At 42.3% G+C, this 18,339-nt stretch overlaps 1 protein-coding gene across 1 annotated transcript in view; it reads right to left on the bottom strand.

The window, feature by feature from the left end:
- Positions 1-18,339, bottom strand: part of LOC308314600 (solute carrier family 23 member 1) — a gene marked incomplete at both ends in the record, with an annotated part of 58,990 nt that overhangs the window by 37,091 nt on the left and 3,560 nt on the right. The window contains 4 exons of the mRNA XM_080762230.1: positions 8,732-8,849; positions 12,835-13,016; positions 13,336-13,528; positions 16,526-16,683. Of these exons, the coding sequence (XP_080618356.1) occupies positions 8,732-8,849; positions 12,835-13,016; positions 13,336-13,528; positions 16,526-16,683 (651 nt within the window). The remainder of the gene's footprint in view (positions 1-8,731; positions 8,850-12,834; positions 13,017-13,335; positions 13,529-16,525; positions 16,684-18,339) is intronic.

Here is an 18,339-nt window from a genome sequence, read left to right as displayed (position 1 = left end):
GTCACACACTACAACTGTGCAGTACACACTGTATATGCAATGCATACGTCACAGACCTTTCCTACATTAATTAACTTAAGGAAAGCTCTATTTTGATTCATCACAATATATTCTGCTTTACATTTTTGGAATTAGTCTGGAGACCCCCCGATTAAAATTATGATCATATGAGCAATAAGCCTGCAAGCCTTAAAAGAGAAGGATCCAGGCAATGTTTTTGGATCTCCACACTATAAATAGGTCTAAAATAAAGGACTTGAGTCAGTAACGGAAAACAAAGCTGGAATTAGTTCTGAGATCCTGCTGCAATTGCATTACAAACAGACCCAGTTGATACCAAATGTCAATTAAAGTGTCCACCAATATAATACAATTCTGAAAGATTTTAAGTAGAATTGGACATAATACTTGTTTGTATTTGTTCCAGAGTTTAGTGGTATTGTTCGTATTAGCAGTTTGTCCCTGCCAGAAATATTTAGTTTTTTGTTGTCAGGGCATCATACACACTCGATGAAACATGCCCATTAATTACTACAAATCTGTGTAGAAATGATTGTTCTTCAAATCGTTAAAATGGCACAATGATCACAATGACATTATTACAGCATACCACAGTACATACTGTATGTGTAAAATTGATTTATGACCAGGACCAACTGGATGGTATTCAGCAGCCTATCCATCTAATAATTTAGCGACGTCTTTTTTGAGGGGCGCTAGCCCCTCCTATACACAGGTTTAATGTTTGTCCTTAGTTCAATGTTTGTTTTATAAACGCATTGACAATGAAGGGAAAATTTACGTCATAATTATGCATATATGTCATTGATTGATTGATTGAAATATGTATTAACAGTTTGCAGAATTACAGTACATTTCAAGCACAAACTCAATACAAAGACTGTTAACTGTGAGTGGACGACCCAATTAAGCATTACACTTGTTAACAAGAGGGTCCACCTTGTTCAATTCATCAAAACATTTAGAGACGTACAAATAGACACTTCTATATAGTCAAAGAACGGAACAGGAATTCATCATAAAGGAGGTAAAAAGGGAAAAGAAACATACAGTGAGGGGAAAAAGGGGTGGGCGGTGGGATTCAGATTTTACGGGGGCCAGTTTCGAATTGCAGCCGTCCGTAGGTGCCCTTTGAGAGTGGTTTTGAAGGAGTCAAGGGATTCACATGTCTTAATGACTGTTGGTAGGGCGTTCCACATTTTGGTGGCATAGAAGCGAAAATAATTTAGTCCCTTGTTTGTGCCGAATCTGGGTTGTACATGGTTCGTTGCACTCCCTCTGGTGTTGTGGGTGTGGACTTCGTTAACATTAAGGAAGTATTTAGACATGGGTATGTATAGGGTAGGTACATGGGTATCTTGGTGGTGTATCGAATCTTGTGGACCAGACCCATTGCAAGATGCTGTATACTGTCGTCGACCCTAAGCCATTCCAGCCTGTCAAAGTGGGCAGGGGTGAGGTGGGTTCGGGGGGTGAGGCCAAGTAGGAGCCTGACCAGTTTGTTTTGGGAGGTCTGGAGCCTTGTTGTAAGGGCCTTTGCGGTGCTGTGGTACCAAGAGGTGCATGCATAGTCAAAGAAACCTTGTACGAGGGCTCCTGTTAAGGTCTTCAAGGTGTTTTTGTTGACCAGTGAGGAGATCCTGTAAAGGAATCTTGTCGTTGGTTACGTTGATTACGTTTGCTGTATTAACATGTGTTGTTCTTGTTTACTGTAAATCGCTAATGGATTAAGAGTGTCTGCTAAAATGCCTACATTGTGAATTGCATTTCTAGTTTGCTATTTTCTCTTGCTGCTGCAATTTCGAGAAGCCAAAAATCAACAATTTTACTCTCTTAAACAATATGTATAATAAAAAAATATTCTCTTGGATATTATATTCACTCGAACAGCAACAAGGACTCAGGAGTTCAAATGTACTCTGTTATGGTGTCACCGTGTTCCGCCCCTCAGCAGAGGACACATTTCACATCGTGTGTTTAAATCTGTAGAATGACAAATAACCCAAGAGAGGAGAAGAGAACATGAACACTTCCTTGTGCTCTGCCGTTTAGCTTGTTATTTCCCCCCTCGTTTTATTTTGCAATGTCAGTGTTTTGGTTGTCAGCAGTTTCCTTTGCTGTCTGAATTGATTTGTTTACACCATGTGTTCCCCAGTTTTGTTTCGTTTTTTTTTAAACCCACACTTTTTTTTCACCCAGTGTCAATTGTCTTATGTAATCCTGGCCACTACACTCCCTCTGCCAACCTGGGGAGAGCAACGGACTGACCTCGTGTTTCCTTCAATGCATGCCATGAGGAGTCGAAGCCGCTTCATTTCACCTGACAGGCGGGAGTTTCCCCGGTTGCACGTAGAAGGAACAGTGTTAGAGACCAGGTTTTTTGTGAGGGTACCCTATAGGGGACACTGGGATAACGTGAAAACTATTTAACTATTTTAAAATTGATAATTGATAATTGATTCATAATATTGATTAATGACTTCATGACTAATTTGCCATGACACTCATAAACTCTGGTCCATAGCTCTAATGCATTGCATTTAGAGCTATGTTACTGTCAACTTCCGGGGCTCGCATGAATGCAGACCAGCCTCTCATCTTTAGCGTAAATACAAAGAACGTTTTTGCTACTCACCAAAACAAAGGCGGGTTGTGTCATTAGAAAGCCTACAGCGTGACACACAGACAGACAGTTTAGGCCAGCTTCTATATAGTTGGTGCTCAGTGCGTTCGCAAACAGCAATTTGTGATCGCATTGTCATGTAATGTTTCTTCAGAGGATAATGTCCATGTTGGTTGTGTGACAAATTGACAACAGGGAGCTTTATCATGTCAATTTTGGAGAGAAGACATTTACCGTCTCACAGTAACTTTCAGAATAACCGCAATAACGTTAAACTGTGTTAAACTGCAGCCGAGAGACAGAAAAAACATAGACCAAAAATCTAACAATAAAGCATACAGCACTGCATGACAACCCCGGATAAATGAAGTAATCGAACTTAAAGTAAAACTAAACAAAAAAAATGGCGCCAATACCATGTATCGCACTGTTGAGCCACACAAAATCACTGCAGGGTGAAATTCCTTCACTGCAACTTCTTGGGCTATAAAGTGCGAGGATATAAATATTTAGCATTTTTGTATGACACATGCCTTGGGTGACAACGAGCTCTCATGAATGAAATGGAGTGTAGAAAATATGTGGAAACGAGTGAACAGGCCTTACTAAGAAAGGCTGATAGCTTCAGGGCAGGAGAACATCTTCAACTAACATTCTGGTATCTACCCGTGGAGCTTTGATGTTAAAGCCCCTGGCTTGACACATGCTCGCCCTAATAATGTAGCATTGTAAAGCATGATCAGTTAAGGTTGAAGAGATTCATGGAAAGTATCGTATACCAGGCATGTGCAGAGGGGGGGGGGGGCTTGAGCAATAAGGGCTTGTGGGGGGCCAATAAGGGCTTATGTGGGGGCCAAAAAGGGCCATTGGCCCTTCAAGACGAATATTTGACAAGTAATGATAAATTCCACTATCATAATGAATTATCTTTTAATCTGCCATCAGTCAGTTTTAGTTTCAGACTAATGAGAACATATTGCTTACTTTACTGTCCAATGACATGAAATGGGAGGGAAGGACTCCACAAAAAGACCAGCCCCACACATGTGCCCTTTTCTGGAGTTTGAGCCCCTGCCCCCCCAGTGCTCTCTGCACGGCCCCGTCGTATACATTTGCCCAGGCAAATGATCCCTAGCTTCCAACATGGTAATCTTACTAATCTCCATGACTAGACTACATTAAACCAATCATTTGCCACAAGCAGGTCTCGACTTGAAACACTTGTTTACACTGGATGCTAAACAAACTGTGTGTGTGTGTGTGTGTGTGTGTGTGTGTGTGTGTGTGTGTGTGTGTGTGTGTGTGTGTGTGTGTGTGTGTGTGCGTGTGTACGTGCGTGCAAGGGGGGGGGGGGGGGGGGGGGGGTGAGGGGATGCTGCACCTGCTCTCTCAGTTTTTGTTGCCTTGCGCAACAAACCGCACCCCTGTGTAAACTGTAAAGACCAGTATGAAAGGATTTGCATGTTATGTTACATTTAATGGATGGGATGTGAGTCACTGCTGTCATTAACTGAAAAGAGATGTTTTGATTTTCTGTTCAGACATTAAAACCATTCTTAGAAACTGGCCGGGGGCAAAATGTGTACATGCTGTGTAACTGTATAGAGGAGGTTGTGCTGTAAGTGCACTTAGTGCAGGGTAAGTAAAAGTTATCTCTCTCTCCAGATTCTCACCCTCTGGGCCCACTGGTGGGCCATGAGGATATTGCAAGTGGGCCACAAAATAATAGCTGCAAATTAACGATAATATATATATTTTTAAGTGGTGCAACCACTTCTACAACCAGCTCGCAAGTCCGTGTACCTGTTTGTTTGTGATGTAGGTACGTCAAATGAGCACGAGTGGTGTGCGCATGCGTGAAATTGGAACGACAGAAGTATGTGCGCACGCACCCGCGTGTGTGTAGTGCCGTGCATGTGCGCGTGCACCCGCACCCGTGTGTGGATGTTGTTGCTAGATAAATAGCGTCAATGCTAGCGAGCTAAAATATAGCCATCGTTGCTCTAGAAAGCACCAATGTTTCCATCTAGACCACCGGATTATCAGCAAAAACCTCCGAAAATCGCGCTAATGGACCAAACCATGGAGAGCTCCGTAGATTAGGAGTTATTCAGCTTTTAGAGAGGGGAGTTGCGCCACTTGGTTCACACAGGTGTGATTTTTAATAGCGTAAAAATATATTGTGGCATCAATAAATAGGAAATAAACATGCTCTGAAAATGCACGTGGACCATGCACCCATCTGAGCACTTAAAAAGACCACTTCGCCACTTTTCAACCTATCTTCATATAATAGGTCCTCACTAATGGTCATGAATAAAATGGCACAATTATTTCCTACTCAGTCTGTGTCTCATAGGAGGGCTGTAGGAATACAGCCCTCCCCCTACCCACAAGGACTAGCAGTGAACCAAAGCATTATGGGAATTGTAGTCCAGGACGGAAGTGACCATCCTCTCACGGGCCAGAGCCAGAGGCTCAGGGCCTTTGGGTCTGGGTGAAATATGTTGAACCCCGCCTGTGCGAGCAGGTCCCGTCTGAGTGGGTGCTGCCACGGCCGGTCATATAGGAGAGCAGCTATTTCTGACCTCCAGGAGCCCCAGGCTGGGGTTACGAGGAGCAGAGACAACCGTCGAGTCCTGATCTGGCTTGATCAGGTTGAGGGGCGGGAACGCGTATACAGCAGCCTCATCGAGGATTATTTAACCACCGTAATCGGGGAGAGGAGGATCCTCCTGGTAGGATGGAAGTTCCTCTACGGGCTCCTCATCGTCCATGATATCGCCCCAAGAGCGGGCCAGGGAGGCAGGGGGGGGCATCAGAGATACCCCTCAAATGCGTATTCTGAAGGAAATTAGCTGATTAAAATAACCACTTCAGTTTGAAGGCTTACATTTTGAATCATGTTCGTTGATTGATCCCGCTTTTAAAACTGTTGCACCTTCCGCTATTATCCGTTCACTGCATGCACAGTGTGGCTGATTCCCATCTATTATCCATTCACTGCATGCACAGTGTGGCTGATTTCCATCTATTATCCGTTCACTGCATGCACAGTGTGGCTGATTTCCATCTATTATCCGTTCACTGCATGCACAGTGTGGCTGATTTCCATCTATTATCCGTTCACTGCATGCACAGTGTGGCTGATTTCCATCTATCATCCGTTCACTGCATGCACAGTGTGGCTGATTTCCATCTATTATCCGTTCACTGCATGCACAGTGTGGCTGATTTCCATCTATTATCCGTTCACTGCATGCACAGTGTGGCTGATTTCCATCTATTATCCGTTCACTGCATGCACAGTGTGGCTGATTTCCATCTATTATCCGTCCACTGCATGCACAGTGTGGCTGATTTCCATCTATTATCCGTTCCCTGCATGCACAGTGTGGCTGATTTCCATCGCATGGTCGTCGTCGTCGTCGTTGTTTTTCCTGGTGTTGTTGCTGTTGTTGATATTACAGTAACAGGCCTACTGTAGAAATGTGCACAGCTGTTGAAACGAGGGCTTGCGTGCGTGCATGTGCTTTTAGATTGTCCAAGTTTTCCTGGACGTGGAACAGAAAGACCGACGCACTGAAGGGAAATGCGTGGGAAACGTTTTCAAACATCACTGTACATAATTATGTCACCCATCATAATATGACGAGTATATTATAATAACCCTATTTGGTCTGTCTGGCTCCAAAAGATATGTTAAGTGGAGCGAGCCTCTTGGCTATAGATTTATTATTTTGTGTCTAGTGACTAGTACTGGTTATAGTTTTATATAATAATAATAATAATAATAATAATGTAAAAATAATAAATATTGCCAGGAAATCTTAATGAAAAACACTCTCTATACTTCAGAATGATTGAATTATCCTTAAGCAAGGGTAACATCATTCAGTGAAATTGGATGATTCATTCCAGCAGTCAGTTGCTCCTGACTTAATGAACCTATCTTTTGTTTTATTATGTACTTATGATGATCATATTGTTGTCTTGTTTGAGCTGAATTGTACAGCTCATGTTTTATCTGCATTGTTTGCTTGTTTACTTTGTTCTGTATTTGTATTGTATTGTAAAGCACTTTGTGAGTCCTCTCTGTGAAAGGTGCTATATAAATAAAATTTACTTACTTATTTACTAGAGGAACACTGATTGTAAGCTCTGAGGTACACATATGGGTGGGTGGTCCTTAACCCATTCTGACCTGAGATCAGATTCATACGAGGTTTCCACTGGACACACACTGGTCTGATTAACCCCATTCTGACCTGAGATCAGATTCTAAAAATGTCAGTCGTTCTTCGATTTTTCAAAAATAGCAGACCTACAAGCTCATAGCGCGCCACTCGGTGGCGCGCTATGAGCTTGTAGATCTGCTATTTTTCAATAGCTAAAGCATAACATGATTCTAATACCAAAATGGGTTCCCGTTCAGAATGGGTTAAAGGACAGTATGCGTGTTCAACCCAGCACCTTGGTGGTAGCCTAAGCCTACACTTTGATACATCCTGATGACAGATATTAATACCTGAGGGGCTTAGAAACAGGTCCTGTCTGCTGCAGCCGTCACAACCACCTCACCCATGCACTGTACATAGTGTCATTCACCCCTTCAAAGGTTTCGCATAGGCTTGCATTTGCTGGAGGGAATTTCGAATGACTCACATCGATGATCTGTGTTGATCATCGATCATTAAAATAGTTTCGGCACATGTCGACAGACATCTGTGACATTAAAGTTAAACAATGTGGTTCAGAGAAAGTTGCCTCAACTTAATCCTTTAGTGAAAAACATTACAGACGGTTAAGGTTAAGTTATTCATGAAGGAATAATTTAGCAGTGCCACTTCATTCATTACCTATAGCACTGCTTCATTGTGCTTGTGATGACAAACCAAACATTTGTGGTCAGGCTTTGATAATTTTATATATTATAAGTAATGCTTATGCCTGATATATATCATGCTGATATCTTATATTCATGTCATAATCTTACCCTGCTACCGGAATTATGTGAGCTGCTCCTACAATGTGGAATGCCCTCCCCGTTTCCATAAAGAATGCAGAGTCTGTTGACATTTTTAAGAAGTTGCTGAAAACATATTTATTTCGTTTGCATTTTGGGCTGTGAAATGTCTACCTGGCCTATTTGTGTAGGTCAATGTTTTGCTGTTTTGTTTTGCTTTTCTTTTTGCCGTGTTATTAATCTTGTGTTTTAATTTGATTGTTTTTATTACCTTGTTGACGTTGTAAATTGAAAAAGGGATAAAGGTGATATTCCTCTATCCTGGACGTAGACACTAAAAAGTAGCATATTGCTTGTTGACGTACCACAACAATGTGGATGGATGGAAGGATGGATTCATTTGCACCTGCTTGTTTAATTTGCACCTGCTCTTATAATACACTAACTTGTTACTCCATGTCCTCTAATGCAAATCTACAGTCTCTAAACCTTGACTTGACAATATGAAACAAGGAATTCTGGTTAAAATAAAGCAAATTATTCCCAGCCCCACGCGGCGCAAAGATGTCCCGTTACCGTGGATAGACGTGGTCGAATGAGGAGACTGAAGCCCTCATCGAAATATGGTCAGACAAACACATTAATCAATTGCTTAAGGAAACACATAAAACACTGCATGCCGTGTGGGCTAAATATAAGAGAATATAAATACTTCAAATGCATATGCATAATAATTTTATATGATGATCGGATCATCAATGGGAGTCCATACAGTATAAGGCTATTGTAAATGTCTGACTCGGAGCTGTCAGTCTGTACTGTGCCTCCACGTGCCCAAAATAAGAGTACGCAGGCACACACACACACACACACACACACACACAGAGAGAGAGAGAGTGAGAGAGAGAGACGTCCAGTCCCCGACGACATACAGTACTGCATCGTTGCCCTCACAGCCAAACGCAGCAAATCTAATAAGAATGAATAAGAACTTCTCCGCCCAATCGCAACGAATTTCGTTCAACAATATTCAGCGGTGAAAACAACAGATCTGCAAGCTCACAATGTGTCGTATTATAGGACAACGAATAAATCAGACTTTAAGCTTGAGAGTGACTCACCGAGAAGAGCTTGAACAGGGGATACTGGAAGACCTTCCACTTCTTGTCCTTGTAAGCAATCATTGGAACATTCACTTTACTGAGATACTGCGAGAACAGAAGGATCAGGCACACTGTCCTGTTACAAAAAACAAAGAGAGAGAGAGAGAGATGTTTTAGAAAACAGAACCAGAATCACGGTATTCACCAAGCAGGGTACTTGTCTTGGTGACACTGGTACAGTCAGATATGGACACAGAAGAATAGATCACTATCATTACAATTATTGCATTGACCATACAGCACAGGACGGTAAAAACAGACGGTATGCACATTCTCTACATAAATATCGTGTACTGTACTGTATAGGGTGCATTATAAATATGATTGTAGAATATATGGTATGATTGAAGCATGATTGGTCCCACCTTTCTGAAAATGTGTGTTTCCCAAGCTTATTCTTTGTTTATCCTAGCCTGTTCTTTCATACGCCTGATTGTCAGGTAAGAGGTTGCTTTCTTTACTAATGCCAGAGGTTGGGGTGGCTAGAATCTTTAACATGACATCCGACGTACATCCTGGAAGCTCATATGACCCAAGTCACTGACCCTCTCCACTGCGGCAGCATTGATGTAAATGGGGATGTGACTTTTGCTCGGTGCAAGTTGGTGAGTTTGACGTTGTTTAATACAATCAGATAGGACTTTTTCTGCCTAACCTTAATTGTCACTTCGCATTGTAAAGTGACATTTCAGACCTGCGGAACGCAGCAAATCTGGAACCCAGGCTAGGAAGTTGCACCTAGTTAGCACCTGGCAAGATGGCCACGGTCTGAATGTCATCAATTGTGTCAGGTTCACGTAATGCACTTAACCCATTCTGACCTGAGATCAGATTCATACGAGGTTTCCACTGGACAACACACTGGTCTGATTAACCCATTCTGACCTGAGATCAGATTCTAAAAATGTCAGTCGTTCTTCGATTTTTCAAAAATAGCAGACCTACAAGCTCGTAGCGCGCCACTCGGTGGCGCGCTATGAGCTTGTAGATCTGCTATTTTTCAATAGCTAAAGCATAACATGATGCTGAACACCAAAACGGGTTCCCGGTCAGAATGGGTTAATTGACCTGTGCGTTGGCCTGGCATTGGCAGACTAATATCACTACCTAGATATTAGTCTGGAATCTCTGTGTGGAACCTGGGTGCATTTCCAAGGGGTGGATTAGAAAAATGCCTCCAGTGATAAACCATACTGGGCTCTGATTGGTGCCCCACAACTTTGGGGAAAGCGAAATACAATCACGGCCGAGCGGGGCCAGACTTTTTACAGATTAGTCTGGTTTCCAGGCTACCTGCGTGGCCATGCAGTCCGGTGTACAGGGATTAGAGAAGGGAAATGAGAACACAACAACTCTGCAGGGGTTCAGTTCTGTGTTGAGGGTCAGAGGGTGGAAGAGGTGTTGGAGCCCCTTCCTCACCCCCAGACCTGAGCCAGCGTGCTCATACTGTATTATTCCTGAAATAATATGAACATATTCCTCTGTCCCTGAATTGACACATATTACAGAGCAGAACTATAGTTTCAGAAATATAAGATAAGACAATGTGCCTCTTCTTGGGCTGAGCTGACCGTGTGGTGGGAAAGCGCATGGGTGATGAAAGGGTTAAGAAGGATGTGTCTGAGTATCATCCAGACAGACATGGCGGCAGAGACTGGACGAACTGACCCTTTTAAATCCCACAAAGGTTCATTCAATGTATTTCAATGACATTCCAGGGCCCGGCAGTAGGAAAACAAAGACAAATTTCACCATTGGGTTGGGTTGGAGTTGGCTAATGGCCAAAGGTAAATCAAAGGGCAACTCCCAGGAAAGCAGCTTCATGAAGATTAAATACTATGGATTAAACTATTGGACTCACATTTATCACAATTGCACAATTGATATGCAGTATCTCCCTCCCAGTCCCACCAGTTTAGAATGATTAATAATGCTCCTCAGGCTGCCCCCCCAACATTGCCGCCATAATTCATTTTCACATACAGTGTTATCACTTTTTACGACGGTTATCAATGAAAAACAAGCCAAGACATACCAGCCGCTTCACAAGTCTAAAAATCCATAACGCCTCAATCTGTATAAATAGGAATAGTTTTGAATGATGCAATATATTTTAATTCACATTTTTGTCCAAAAGGCCCAAAGACGATTTTGTGAAAATGTGTCACACAGCCTAGGTTCTTACAATAATATGATCTATGAAGGTTTCAATGACACACCACTGACAATATATGCGCGCAAAACCTGCACATTGTCAGCCTTCTTCCTATACTGTAGATTTGTCACACACACACACACACACCTCTTGAAAATCTATTCATAGCATTTCCATACCTACGGTATGCTCGCCACCACGTGGATTTCCCACGTAAGTTTACTTAAACCAACTGCATTTCGGCTTAATGAACCCAAATTTTGTCTACATTAATTGAATTGCCACATTCACACTGAAGTGCCTGTAAGACAGTCAGCCGCCAGCCGGTAATAGTGACCAAGTCTTGTTAAGTTGTTTAAATGCATAAAAAATGGTTGGTGGAAATGCTGCAGGAGAGTGCTGGCATGTTTTAGAACAGGCTTGGTTGGTACAGTCATAGCGCGCCACCGAGTGGCGTGCTACGAGCTTGTAGGTCTGCTATTTTAGAAAAATCGTGAAAATGTGGTGCAAATCTTTGAATATATATTTCAGAGCGAACATTTTTAACTAAAATATTTGCTTCTGGGGCGTCCCCTGGAACTACATATTTTGAGATGGGGGTCCGTGGCCCAATAGAGCATAATTCTGGGGGTCCTTGACATGAAAAAGGTTGAGCACTGCTGACACCGCTGAAACATGGGTTTTTCAGAAAGATTTAGAAGCCTTTTTTTAATCAGTCCAAAATGGGTTAAATCTTTTCACGTTTTGTATCATTATTCTACTGTTATTATCTATGCTACTGAATTGTCTGAAGGAAGCCAAATTAAAATACGTATGTACGGTACCTGTACACAAGCTGTACAAATATAGTAGGCTACAACCTTGAAATCTTGAACTGTACTCTATCCACCTAGTTTGTACTAGTATACCATTATTGGATGTTTCATACACTATAAGCTATTCAAGGCTTTATGGTGTGGCTTGCCTACACATACTGTAGCCCGGTATATAAGTTTACAATGCTGTCCTTGCATGATCTAGTACGTCATTCAAGCCTGCATTTTGTCACGTTATCTTCCTGCAGGATGTCTGTGAGATATCGGCCTTGATGTACAGTATATGGTGGGTCTTCCACTGTTCATATCTAGCTATCGGTTCTCATCGATTTATAGTTTTCCGGTTGGGTTGCTCAAGGCTATAATGAGCTCCAGCTCATATCACACCACTGCAGAAATGCTGTATGTATTTTGTACATTGGCTCTAACTACAGCATTATGAGTCACTGTATGGAGTTTAAGATGTCAAGGAATAATCCAGACCAGATCTGTAAAGCTTACATTTTATCATGGCGCTTGCATCTAGGTGTCCGTGGGCGATCTGTATGGTGGGCGTCTCATTAATCGTACTGTAGTGGAGGGGTTCTCAACCCGTGGGTCGAGGACCCCTGAACTACAGAGGTTCAGGGGTCGAGACAGCCAGCCTATTTATCTCAATGGAGTTAGCTTCAGCCGGTAGAATTTGAGCTTGTATTCTAGCTGGATCAGGATGCAGACTTCAATTCATTTCAATAACAAACGAATAAAGAAACCATTAGCCCCTATAGGGGTCGATGGCTGTCAAGGAGGATTATATTTGTTTTCAGTATTTATTTATGATGTCTTTTTTCTATTATTAAGGTGGTAGAGGTCGATTTTTATTGGTGGTGGGGAGGGGGGCGGGGCAGGGGTCATGACCAAAGCATTTCCGGGGGTCCCTCGCCAGCCAAAAACATTGAGAACACCTGCTTTAAAGGACAGATATGTGAGTGGTATAGTTTTCTCTTTCAGAGATTATTCTTTGTAAAAATGTAATTATTTACAGGCCTGAGCTTCCAGTGAGGTATAGCTTGTACTGAAGACACTGCAATGAACTTGCACTTTCCACTCACAGGGCTGCTATTCCCCAGTGGGCTCCGGACTTCTTCCCAGCCTCGATGAACAATGAGAGTCCAATGAGGTTGATGGTGGGAGCGATGGCGAGAGGCCCGATGAACTTCAGCACCAAGCCCACGAGTCCAGTAAAGCCCAGGACGATCTGGAGCAGAGACGAAATCAAGATGGCTCCCTGGATCTTTATAGGCGACAAGAAAATACATGCGTTATTGCTTTTGTTTTATTGCATATTACATACGGACTGTATCCTATAATTATCAAGATTATAGCGAGGCTTATGACAAGAATGTGATAGATGTTCATTGAGACCCTAAATATAATGTCAAAAACTAAATCTGAGAATATAAAAATATCATGCATCGATCCTTACTCAGTCAGTCATTATTGGATATAATAACATTAAGGTAAGAACATGGTTAATCCGGAATACTCCTTTAATGTAACTTCACATACATAGTACCTAACCAGTAGAAGGAAATGATGAGAAAATGAGGTACCTCACGCATCCGTGACATCCACACCTCGTCAGAGCTAATCTGCATCGGGGCGCTGGTTCCATTCTCCAGCTGCACAGACACCATGACGGGGGCCCCAGGGTCCCCAGGCTCCGGACACTGCCATTTGGGAAGAGCAAGGATGGCTAATGTGGGAGTGATGAAGCTGAATGTCCCCCCCTGGAGGATTGGTAACCTGTGGATCATCACATTTAGGGGGTTAAAGGTATATTCAGTGATTTCACTTAATTTAAATATCTTCTTTGTTTTGTTGTGATAATCCTCCCTACTATAGAGTGTGCTGACCATATAAGAAGTTCCTCCCTGTCCCCAGTTAACCCCTGGGGTAAAAAAAAACGTAGGTTTCATTTTTGCATGGCTAGGTGGCCCAGCCTTCATCCAATCAGGATAGAGGGGCCTACATAGTTAAAAAAAAAAAAAAAGTTCAACTAGCCGATCTACACGTAGAGAGCTTGTAGATCGGCTATTTGAAATATTTTAAAAGGTATTTCAAAATAGTAAAAAAATAATAATAATAAAATAAGAGGTAAGATATAGCCCCTGATCTCCATAACTTGCATTTTATCATGTCTTTTTCATCTTCTTTCAGTCAGGCTCTTGGTTCAATGCTGTTTTCAGGGTTTGGTAATCACTCCCTGCCGACAGCAGGGAGTGCTGTCTGTCTTAAACATGTCCTCTGGGCCAAAGTTGGTGCTTTTAGACTGATTAGCGTCATATATATCCCTAAGGTCCTGGACTAACTGGCTTTAACTGGCTAGTAGAATGTAGCTTTTCACCTGCAAAAATAGTGTGCCTAGACCAGGGTTAGCCAACGTTGATCGAGAGGGCCACTATATTTCCAAAATAATTCCAGGGGCCACATTGCTTATTTGAACTTTTTCGTGAATGCATGCCCTGGCCTGGCCCCTGGCCTACTTAGTCATTCTATTATGTCACACAACAGAACATAATGGGCTTGGTGGAAGACAAACGGTGTTGGAAATGTAAAGGGGGAAAATGGTACATTTTTACATGCTTTTTGGGAATGTCCTGTGGTTTTACCATTCTGGAAAGAGGTACTGGGGAAACTTGGAGAATGGATGGGGCTAATGCTACCGGAATGCCCATCTCTTGGGAGATGGCACTGTACTGCCACAGGGGGTCACCAAGGCACAACATGCATTACTGTAGTGACTGCAGGTCTTATTACTGCAGCCAGGTTGATACTGGAAGAGTTCTGCTACGACAGAGATCACAGACTGGACCCAACGTATGACTGAAACGGCATCCTTCGAATATTCAATTGCCAGGAGGAACGATCCTGCACAGACACCATGTGTTCCATGAAATATGGGACTACTTTTATTTGTATATTAAAGGATGGTTGCATTAACAATTTGTAATTGGTAATGGTACATTACAGATGATATAATCACTATTGTCAACAACAAAATGTGGAGGGGTGTTGTCCGTTGGGTTTTTTTTATATGGTGTGTGTGTGTGTGTGTGTGTGTGTGTGTGTGTGTGTGTGTGTGTGTACTATGCTATAGACGCGTTATTCCCAGATATATTCCCAGAGGCCACGTCTCATTAACCCATTGGCTGCTCCCCCAGATTGCGCAATAGTCTTCAAAACCACACATTAAAACACACCCAGATGATGGAACGGTACCAGGGTCGTTACAATCTAGAACAAATCCACAAATTAAAACAACCCAAACAATGGACCAGTACCAGAGTCGTTATAATCTAGAACAAATCCACAATTAAAACCAGTGGTGGAAAGTAACTATACGTACACGTACACGTACATTTACTTAAGTACTGTACTAGTACTGCACTAGTACTGTAGTAGTATTCTAGAAAGCCTGCAGTTTCTATTAGCTTGGATTCCCCATCGATGATGTCACTGGTGGCCGGGCTTCTGAACTGCCCACAGCCCTCCCATGAGACCCATGAGTAGTAAAAATAGAAAAAATAGAAAAAAAATGTGGTATTTTATCATGATTATTAGTGAGGACCTATTATATGAAGATATGTTGAAAAGTGGTGAAGTGGTCCTTTAAGTATTTTTTTTTAAATGGGAGCACATTTTCCACCACTGCTCAAAACCACCTAAATGCATGAGTGCTGTCTCAACTAGACCCACGTCTGGCAGGCCTGAATGATTTACAGCCGTGCAAATCTTCATATGAGCTTAGTTGACCTATAACCCAAGAGGTGTGCAAATACAGCTCAGCCAAACCCTTGCTGTGTCTGGGCATGAACCTGCTGCACAAACCACTGCATGGTACGCAGCACTATGTGGTGATGTCATGGCTGTGGGTGAGTAGGTTATGGCAGTTAGTTAAGTAAAACTTGATTTTCCCCCCCTCTGGCAGTGGAGTTTAGTTACACACACGTAGGTTCAAAATGCCTCAAATCATGAACGCAGCGTGCAATTTACGTGACATCTTTCACAGACTTTCCTACTAGGCTGAGAAATGGCAACCTTTTCACATTGGCCTATTATAGCACCACCAGGAGGCCACAACCTGACCTGCCCTGGTGTAGACCTTTGCCCCGAGGGGCACTTTATCTAGTTTTTTTTGTACGTTTCTGATGTTTTTGTTGGAGGAGAGAAAAGTAACTGGTTACATGACATTCAATGGTTGCATGGTGGTAGGCTGAATACAACGAATGCTTCTGTAAAAAAAACCAATAAACATTTATAAATAATATAAAATATTCCTTTTCGTAAAAAACCCCACTAGAATAATAAAAGATTAAGTGTCAATAAAGAATCCTCGCTGAAGAAAATATTCTGATGCTCTTCTTGGAAAGATTGGGGGATTTCCCCTCTTTTTGCAGAGGCTGTCCGATCTTGTAGCGGGGTCTTAAGATGAACCACCTCAGGGTGACTCAAAGTGAAAGTGTTCTATCTCTATTCCGCAGGCAGTGAGGCCTCTGTTCAAAAAGTTTCTGAAACTCTGACTGACTCCATTATTTAGACTTTTAGAGTGAAGGGTGAATGTAGACTACACACTTGCATGCACACACACACACACACACACTCTTTCTTGGGAAAATCCAATAAAATCAAAAAAAATTAAATGCTCATGTGATTTGTGTGACCCCTACTTCAGTCAGTGAAATCCTTAAGATCCGCGAGCGTGTGTGTGTGCGTGCGTGCGTGTGCGTGCATGGGTTTTACCTTGTTCCTACAGCAGTCTGGAGCAAGGTGCACAACCCTGACACAAAAAAGATGGTAGAGATGAGCTGGCTCTTAGCAGCGTTGTTGTCGCCGATGCAGAGAGGCTCCGACAGGATCAGGGGAATTGCAATGATGCCTCCAAAGGCTAGTATATAGTGCTGTGAAAACAGATAAATGACAATAGTGTTTTCATGGAGAAAATATAAGGAAGACAGAAGAGAAGTCTTTATTTTGGTCACTATCTACATCTGTATCTGTAGCTGTAACATAATTAAGCTTGTTGGGAAAAGCAAGGCACTATTGCTGCTAGTGTTGCGGGTTCTATTCCCGTGTAGGTATATTAGAGTTAGGAGCAGGCACCCATTCTCAGAGTGTGTGCCTTAATTCTTGTTTCCCTGTGTTTGGCATGTTTGAAGCGTAATGCCACTGCAAAGCAACTTTTTAATGTTTCGCTTATCTAATGCCAGGTGGTTTTTGAATGGATGGATGGTTTTATGTGTAAACCTCTGTGACAAGGGGCTGACAAATTGCCTTGCAAATTGTAAATCTGACAGCGGACTAGCCACGAAGATGTTTGAACAAATTCTGCTGGACATACGGATTAACTGGACGTATGAGGAGCAAATGAAAGGAACAGAGAGAAAAGTAACTTGAAACAGATGTTGGTTATCTTGTTCGGATTAACCCAATGTGTGCCCAAGGTCACGAATCCATCCAACCATAGAAACGGTGCATGGCCGCGACAACGCTCCACACGTCCTAAACTGTTCTCCCTTCTGGCTCCAAAACTGTGGAATGCACTTCCCGTGGCAATCAGAACTGCAGCATCACTCCTAATCTTCCGCCGTAGTCTGAAAACCCACCTTTTCAGACTCCATCATGGCCCGTAGTACTTACCCTACCCCCTTAGATAGCACTTTTGTAGACTTAGATAGCATTTGATACAGACTTATAGCATGTTATGTAGACAGCACTAGAATTGCATTATATGTAGTCATAGCCCTTCATAGTACATATGTATAGCATAGTATAGTACAGTATATAGGTATAGTTTCATTATATAGACATTCCACTGTTACGTTCTTAACTTACGCATGTTTCATGATAACTACTTTTTATGTAAGTCGCTCTGGATTAAGAGCGTCTGCTAAATGCCTAAATTGTAAATTGTAATGGTTTCCACAACTTTGGGTTGTCCTGGCATGACATGGTTTTGTTAAAGAGGTAATGTTTATTGAATTACTAAAAAATACAAATGAGTTTGACATATTATTAAACTAATGCAATTATTTTAGATTTTCTGAGCCCATAGGCAGCATGGCTGGTGCTTGAACACGCATTGCAGAGATCCTGTGTAACTAATTATTACTGTATGAGTCCCATCTCATGGCTGTTGTGCTGTGAAGTTCAACCCAGAACCTTCTGAGAGTCTCCGTGACGCATACTTATTATTAGTCCACATAGGATGCCGCTTGAAGCAATTAATTTCCTTCTGTGTGATCTAGCCTTACTGGTCTTCAGAAGAGAGCAGCATAGGGAGTCATCACACTCACAGAAACGCGTCCCCAGAAAACAAAAAACTATTGTATTCCCATAGTTTTGCGCACCTCTCGTGCTCTTCACTCTCAACAACAGTAAAATAATACATCACAGCTAGACACAGCTACAGTAGTAGACTAATACTGCATTCAACACTAAGCTACAAAACTCTGCAAAGCTACAAAACGTGAAAAAGTCCTCAGAGCACAGGTCTCCACCAGAAGATTCGTGGCAGAGGTTCGGAATTAGCATCCAGGGAGTGTGTGTGTGTGTGT

This window comes from Protomyctophum bolini (genome assembly GCF_963924005.1).
Source record: "Protomyctophum bolini genome assembly, chromosome: 4".
NCBI classification, from domain to species: domain Eukaryota; kingdom Metazoa; phylum Chordata; class Actinopteri; order Myctophiformes; family Myctophidae; genus Protomyctophum; species Protomyctophum bolini.
This window is presented reverse-complemented; position numbering and strand designations above follow the sequence as displayed.